General features: G+C 36.1%; 1 protein-coding gene across 7 annotated transcripts; it reads right to left on the reverse strand.

Annotated features, from left to right (window-relative positions):
- Nucleotides 1–488: 488 nt before the first annotated feature.
- Nucleotides 489–6427, reverse strand: LOC129902335 (uncharacterized). Of its 7 annotated transcripts, none has more exons than XR_008770078.1 (4): nt 5908–6021; nt 4204–5488; nt 2012–2313; nt 489–1605 (listed from the first exon to the last, which is right to left on the reverse strand). XR_008770078.1 is itself a non-coding variant. In XM_055977555.1 (2 exons), the coding sequence occupies exons 1-2, from the start codon at nt 6011–6013 to the stop codon at nt 4365–4367; spliced, it is 1230 nt and encodes a 409-aa protein (XP_055833530.1). In that variant the 5' UTR covers nt 6014–6021; the 3' UTR covers nt 3996–4364. The 7 variants fall into 7 exon arrangements, 1 of the variants encoding a protein (XP_055833530.1); XR_008770079.1 differs by lacking the exon at nt 489–1605 and adding an exon at nt 3712–3784 and having other exon boundaries at nt 1890–2313; XR_008770080.1 differs by lacking the exon at nt 2012–2313.
- Nucleotides 6428–8548: the final 2121 nt, after the last annotated feature.

An 8548-nucleotide genomic window follows, 5' to 3' on the forward strand; every position in this document is an offset into this window, starting at 1 on the left:
CATATCTAACAGAAAAAGATGGATGGAGATGTAACAAAAATATGAAAAGAAGAGAGATAGACGAAAAATAGAAGAGAGAAAGAAGAAGATCGACAATGACAAAAATTGTGGATGTAGAATATATAAATTGGAAGAGAAAGTAAACGTTGGGGGAAATTAACATTTTTTACTAATAAATTGCCATATCAATTGTTTATGCTGGACCAAATTCAAATAGGGATAACATATCTTCCCATCCAAAATAGTAAGAGGCTTCACTCAGTTTTAGAAGTCACTAATTGTGAAACTGCTAGTCCTGAGAATAGGTAACATGTTATTTTCCCCGATCTAACCTAGTTTCCATCACAAGTTATGTTAAAGCATACATGCTAGCACACTGTACGAGTCACCAGATTTACAGAGTCTCCTATGCTAATTTCACAATTTAACAAAAAATTCTCTGGTCCAAAATATTTGAAGACCAAGAGATAAAGGATGACTTGCGCACGTATGCCACTAGACATTTTTGGCTCTTGAGCTTTCTTGTCCAATATTACAAGGGGAAATGTTCATTAGGCAATTAGCATACTTCCTGTTTAGATGTATGCTCTTCTCAATCTTCTCCTAGCAAAACCATAAATTATAAAGACAAACAACATTCTTAACCTTATCCTTCATGGTACAGCTTTGGTCCTGATATATCACAATCGAATAATATCCTAACTAATCATGATCAAGAAAACATCACTACTTAAGGGAACACACAGAATGAAACAACAGCTGTCGGCCGGCAGCCTAAGTCACTTTAATGAAACTTGATGCTTACTTGGATACATCAGCAGATGCAAAAAACTCTTGCAGGTAGAGAAGCAATTTGATCAAATCCTGTATTCGGGTCTACTGCTTTCAGTTTCAGCAGACTAATGACAGCAAATAACTCCTATGATGCAGTCACCTTCTGATACCCTAGCTTTACCAGTTTTTGAATGCAGAAATTATGTACCCTTCCTTTTCACAGGTATATGCTCCCAAAATCTCTTCTGTTTTTGTTGACAACTGAAAAAATTTCGAGAGCCAACTGGTGCACGGTCTGAAGCTCGATGAATAATGGACCTGTACATTAACCCTTCTCCACTTAAATACTAGGATTTTGCCTGCGGCAGAGTTCGAACTTGTGACGTGCACCTAATCCAAACATCACTCGTTGTGCTCTTACCAATAGACGACAACCCTGAGGGCTTCCCGAATTTCTCCTTTGAGGGCCCAAAACCTACGAGGTTCCTAATAATTTTTGGTAAGAAAGGAATTCCCACAAAACAAGAATATCCAATTGGTTGTACTAAAGAACCAATTAATAAACATCAGGTAGAAAGCAACTGTCCTTTCTCAGCAAAAGCAAAGGTCGAGGTCATATTGACTGCAGTTGTAACAGCTCATCAAGGATTATGACTGGCTTGAAAACTTCCAAGTAGCTGGAATCATCTAGTTATTATCGTTGAACAGAAAATATATGCGTGCAATCTGCAGCAGAAGGCTCACCAGAGACAATCTGTTGGTCCAGACAAAATCCAGTTGACCAGGTTTCACCTATAGCATGGGTAATTTGTCTTTGAAATCTTAAAGAGCCTGAAAAAGTTGGACACAGCAGTTAAGTCTCAAAATAACCAAAAGCCAGTGTTGTCCTTCAGAATTGTAGAGTAAGCCGAAGAGAGGGAGAGATATTGAGAATGCACAACTTGATTTCTCTCTGAAGCTATTAGGGGTCAAACAGTGTGTATGCATGTTCCAAAATAGAAAATAATGCACACATTACTAGAAAACAATAATTGATATATTGTGTATTCCCTGATCTAAGTCATAAATTATAGAATATTTACAAATATCTTAGATAATTATTTAGGGAAACAAAATAAATGAAAAAAGCCACTATATAAGCATTAATCAACAAGCAGGAAACGGGAAAAAATTAATCTAGTTCAAGTGAGTAATTAAAATAAGAAACTTTCTAAGAAGAGAAATCAAAAGACCAAACTGTCTTCTCGCAGAAAGTACTGCTTCATCCCACATTTGTCTTCAACTGGTCTTCTAGACAAGTGGCAGGTTGGAAAATGCAATGTCTGGGGACTGAACATATTTCTCCAACAGTAACACACTAACCCAAATCCTATTTGGCCTACATACGCATTTGCTTTGGTCCTGCAGAGAAGTGGCAGATTGGAAATGCACTGTTTGGGACTGCGAACGAATTTTCTCCACATTGATACCTCCACCCAACTTCAAAGGAAATATTACTCTCCATCCAATTTTCTGTGGAGGTGTTTGACTGGGCACAAACTGTTAAGAAAAAGTAAAAACTTTTTTGCTTTAAAATGAGATTTAAATGGCTATAAGATAATGTCATGAAGAGTAAAATAAATGAGAAAATTAAAGTTAGATTTTTTCTAATATAGAAATGTGCCATTTTTTTTGGGACGGACTAAAAAGGGAAATATGTCATATCAAGTGGGACAAAGGAGTAACATTTTGTGACTGCTTGTGCGCATGTGTTCCTTCAACATCATCGTTGGAAGGCATTCTAGATCGAAACCACCAAAAGATGGGAGTTACAGTATTCAAAACACAGACCATACTGATTTTTGGATTTTAGACCTATCACTCATGTTGATAGTTTCGATAAGATATTTGCAAAGCTCCCCACAGAATGATTAAAAAAGTTGTTTCCAAGCAGGTTGATGGCATTTATTAAAAGGAGACGAATTATAAATCCGGTGCTCATAACAAATGAATGCTTAGACAGATGGAAAAGGGGGGAAAACAGGTATAACGTGCAAACTCGACATTGGAAAAACATGACTATGTAAACTGGGTTTTTTTTGCTCAAAGAATTCTTTGAAATGGGAAATTGGAAGGAAATGATTAAACTGGATAAGTAATCGAATCAGCACAGTCAAATGCAATTATGAATGTTAAGGAGCATGAGTCATGTATCTGAGCTGCTAGAATGTTGAAGAAACAAATGAAGGAACAAGGACTTGAGAGCATTGTGAGCCAGTCGAATGATCTGATACCATGAGATGGAAGTTGGGGAACAAATGCGCTTTTTCTGCCAAGTCCTTTTATGAGAAGCCTTTGGTGAGGGCGGAGGAGGTTTTTCCAGTCTAGTCAATTTGGATTCCTAAGGTGCCAAGGAAGGTGTGCTTTTTCACATGATAAGCTGCTAGAGGGGTCATTTTGGCGGCGGAAAACCTTCGGAAAAGGAAAGTTGTTTTATCAGCTGGTGTTACTTATGCAAGGAGGCAGGTGAAGATGTTTATCATCGTCTACTACACTGCAGTCTTGCCATGTGATGAGACTGCGGTGGAATATGTTCAGTTAGTTTGGTATGTCTTGAGTGATGCCAAAGTCAGTGAACGATTTGTCGTTTTGGTGGAAAGCTGGAAGAAGCAGGAGGAAGAGCAGGCGTGGAATGTTGTTCCTCTGGCTTTGACGTGGATCATTTGGAGAGAGAGAGAAAGAAGAAGGCTTTTGAAGGGGTAGAATTGAGTTTTGGGCAGTTAAGGAGTAGTGTCCGATCCCTTATTTATTTTTGGAGCACCCATGTAGTTCTGAATTGTATAGAGGATTGAATGTTTCTGTAGAGAACCATATCTTTTTGCAGTTTCTTTATTTTTAGGTATACTTCCTGTCTACTGCCGATTTTTGGCTTTTGATTTTTGAAATGAAACTGTTTACCTGATCCAAAAAAAAGAAGAAAAGAACAAGGAGTTGAGGAAAAGTTGGCACACTCCAGCCCATCTTAGTGCTTCTGAAATCAATAGAACTTACCTTACTGATCAGAAAAAAGAGTGAAATAAAAAGAAGGGAAGCATTGTATGAACATGGCAAGAGTTGCATTTCGTTTTATTTTATTTTTACAAGTAATGATAGATTTTATTGATATAAAGAAGTTGCATTTAAGTAATGCCTTTCCAATTGTAGTGAAACATCAAAAATGAAAAAGAAATAAGGGAGCCATAGCCACAAACTAGAATTTTTGGTATAAAAAGATGGGGAATACCAAAGATCAAATGAATGAAAAAGCAATCCTATAACATCAACTTGCCAATCCAAACTACACGCAAAAGGTAAGGCAGGGGTGGAACTATCCCAGGTGTAAAGGTGCCACTTGTCAGACTCTCACAGAAGTAGTATAAGAAGTAAAACTGTTGCATTGCTTTGCATCACCTGATAAAATTTGTGCTTGGTCAGTCACTTGCTGCCTGGATAGATTTAAATCCAGCTCTGCCAAGCCATTCGCCTGAAATAGTTTAATTTCCAATGCACATTCCATGTTGAAATGGGAGAAGCCATTTGGTGGTTCACCTAAATTTACAGGTTGGCCAATGCTATAGCTGAGGAACTGAGAAGAATAAGCATCCATTATCCCAGTGTAGTCTGATCTCCATTCCAACTTGAAGTTTCTTCCCTCTAATGATTTTTCCCCATTTTCCAATGAGATTATAGTAACTCCCCCGCCATCTCAACTTCATCAAATAGGCATCACCAGTGTCATCATCTCGAGCATTAATATTCATCTGATGTTCATTTCTCAGTTGCTCTCTGGCTTGCTGTGACCAGTAAAAAAGAATATGATCTTCAACAGCCTTGCCGGGCAAAGTAAGAAATGGATGATTGGTATCCACATCAGACAATGTAAGTGCCTTCTTAATAGGCCAGTTATCCATTGCCGAGGCTGTGGCAACATACCGCCCCTGGGGAACTGAGAAGAACAAGCATTCATTTGTCCAGCGCAATCTGATCTCTTTCCCAACACCAAGTCCCTTCTGCCGAATTATTGTTCCCCATTTCCCAATAAGGTTATAGTAATTCCCCCTCCACTTAAATTTCATTATATAACCTTCGCCAGTATCATAATCTCGGGCATTTACAATCACATGGTCCTCCTTTCTCAGCTGTTCTTGTTGCTGAGGTGTCCAATGCACAAGGATATGATCCTCAACTAATCGACAGGGCAGAGGGAGAAATGGATGATTAGTGTCCACATCGGAGAGCGTCAAGATCTTCTTAATGGGCCAGTGGTCCTGCACTACTGGTGCTGCAACCATCCGAATTGGCGGGACTGCAACAATCTGCTGCTGTGGGACCGAGAAGTGCAAGCACCCATTTTCCCAACATATTTTAATCTCTTGCCCTACATCAAGTCCTTTCCCTCGTACAACTCTGCCCCACTTACCAATAAGATTGTAATAGCTTCCCCGCCATTTCAACTTCATCACATACATCTCACCTGTATCATCATCTCGGGCATTAAAATCTACTTGGCCTTGGGCTCTCAAATGCTCCTGTTGTTCTGTTGTCATATGCAACACAATGTGGGTTTCCACTTGTTGCCGAGACAAAGTGAGGAATGGATGAGTGATATCAACATCAGACAATGTCAGAGCCTTTTTGATAGGCCAATGATCCTGCATTTGGGGTACACAGTTGTAGTACGCTGCTCTTTTCATTCCTAGAAAAACCACAGATAAGAAACAAATTATAATGTTATAAAATTATCAAGAACGGCCTAAATTACAAGGCAAATAACACAAGTAAATCTAACCAGCAATATTTCAATCAAGTATGCCTTAAATCCAAACTAGTTAGAGGATTTACCTTACTTAGATTACTTTTACACTAGCAGTCAGCCTATCGCACCCTCCTTTATCCCCTTCAAAATTTAAGCTAGTATATATATATAGATTCCAACATATATCATGCTAACGACAAAATCATTTCGTATGAAACTATCACTTTATCATTAATTTAACATAGTAACAAGTCAGAGACTATATGGATAAACTTAAAACCAATTAATTGTTTCAGACCTAGTTAAAATTATTAGATAAACCTCAAAAATCTAAATTGGAAAAGATAAATCCTCAGTACCCATTCTGCTCCATTTAGACCCGTTTAAATCTAACACCAAACATGCCCAAAAAAAATAAATAGAAATTGGATGAAACTGAATAAAGTCAATGATAAAATAGAGCATGCAGAAGAATCTTGTTTTGCTACATTAATCAATTCATAAAGGCATCAGCTTTGATACAAAGATGATTGTAACTTGTTACCAAAGTGGCACTATGCTGAAGAAAACAAAACACGTTGGCTAGCTGAGAGAGATAGAGGGAGGTAGTAATTGGGATGGGATGAGGTTAAGTGTGTGTATATATAAAAGGAAAGTGAATCTTGGATCACAAGGGTTTGGAGGGCCAACAAGAAATAGTATGATGAACAACACATTTCCTGAGAAGGAAAAACATGTGAGTAGTTTCAATTGGGAGAAAAATAGAGGTAAGAACGCAAATTTTCATGTCTTTATTTTTATTTTTTAAACCAGAGAATTATGATGATCGTGAATGGTGGGTGATGCTTTGTGTGAAAGAAGAAACAACAAAAGAGGGTCATTGGGAGAGCCAATTGGTGTGATTAGGTATTTTACACAAAATATAGTAGTCTACTACAACTTTACTCCTTGGGTCCTTCAAGTTTTTTTATTAAAAAAAATAAACATAGATCAATCAATTATTTAGAAGAATCTTAGTAATTTTGTTAACTATCTGAATTTCTACTCTGTAGCTTTATAATCCTCTCCTCATTTCTCTTTTTCCTATCCCAATTTTATGTGTACCTTTAGGCCAATTTTTGTTTTGAAATCACCTAAAATTTTAAATTTCAAAATCTAAATTTTGTTTTAAAAACAAAACCTAAAATTGGACTCATAAGTTTATATTTCATAAAATAGATCAATTATTTTAAGTTTTATAAAAAAAAAAAGTCATGCTCAATGTGAATATATTATTTGTACCATGTTGAAAGATTATATTAAAGAATAGTTAGGAACTATTATTGTTGATTTTTTTGAACCAGTAAATCTTAATAAAATTATGTGTATTTGAAAGGTTATAATGACATGTAAACGTATATATTTATTTATAAAAGGAATATGAAAATATGGGATTTAATAAAATTAAGAAATCAAAATTAAATGTTAATAAAATTTCAATCTAAAATTAATCTGATTTTAAATTACTGATTTCAAACCATGTCCAAACAGCCCTCAATTTCTCTTATCTTGTGATTTTTTTTATTTTGAACTAGTCATGACAATTGACAAATAGTACATGTCTTATGGCAACGTTTGTTTGCCGAATCGTATTTGCTGGTCTCGTAGTAAATGAGAAAAATAAATAAAAGCCCCCCCTCCTTCTGTATTTGTACTTTCTTTTTTGTTGTTGTCCTTTTTTTATGATCGTGGTGTTCGGGTCAACTTTTTTGCTTCTCGATTAATTTCACGAAATATCTGTTACCTCTCACCAGCAACAACTATCATGTAACACTGTCCACCAAGGCTAGAGTAGATGGAAAGAATTACCTAGTGTTTATTCGTCTCCACTGAATTTTTTGTTGTCTTCCTTCTCCATCACCCCTCTTCGAGATCTCGCCAATATTCCCCTCCCACAAACACATAAAAAAATTCAGATACGAAAATTGATCTCATAATTTAGTTTTCCTCAATAATTTTAGAGTCTATTTTGATAATGTCAAGATTCAATTTATGTTATGATTCAAATTATCGTGACCGACACTCAAACCAATTCTTTTGTGGGTGGACCTTAACTTAAATACTAACACATGCCACATCTAAGTAGCTAGACAGAAATGTAGAAGCATAGCATAATAAATAGAAATCTCAAATTAAAATAAATAAAAATTAGAGAAAGTCTACCTATTACATCCCTAAAATTCAAAAGTTATCGTACTCAGACTCAAACTAGTGACTATCTAAGAGTAGCAAAAATAAATAATAAATATATCAATGTTTGGAAGGAAGGCATCTCTCATGAGAAGACCTGCAGCAACTTGGACGAAAGTAGCTCATCCTCAGATCTGTAACATAACAGTGCTAAATATGAGGTCGCGTGGACATCTCTGAATCACAGTCTGCACTAAAAAAGTGCAGGAGAAGCATCAGTAAAAATACTATGTACTGGTGGGCATTATAGGTCGACTAAGATAAGTAACACGTATATAATATCAGTCATAGAACAAGTAGACAAGTTCATCGCACCTAGTCAAAACAAAACAATAGTTTCACCATTTCTTAAAATCATCACCAATCATAGGCATATATATACGCTTCTAGAATATTCCAATCATTAATCAGTGAGCAAACAAGTGCACAGTACCACATTAACACTCTATAAATGCAAGTATGTGTGTGTATATATATATATATCATATTCCATATCCTCCCTTTTTCTAACATGTCATATCAAACAACGAACAACCAATCATTAATAATACAATAATCATCAACATATTTGTCAAATATAAAATAGTCAAACATACTTATGGAAATTATATCTGCCCTTGCCTTCCAGCTGTATAAACAGTCATCTCTAGCACTCACCCAATAAATTACAAGTCTGTTTCTTATTTGTACACACATGCTAGGATTTTTAATTCTAACCATTTATTCATGATCTACAAGGGACCCTAGTTGTTCATGTATCGTACCAGTATG

Source organism: Solanum dulcamara, chromosome 9 (genome assembly GCF_947179165.1).
Source record: "Solanum dulcamara chromosome 9, daSolDulc1.2, whole genome shotgun sequence".
Lineage (NCBI taxonomy): Eukaryota > Viridiplantae > Streptophyta > Magnoliopsida > Solanales > Solanaceae > Solanum > Solanum dulcamara.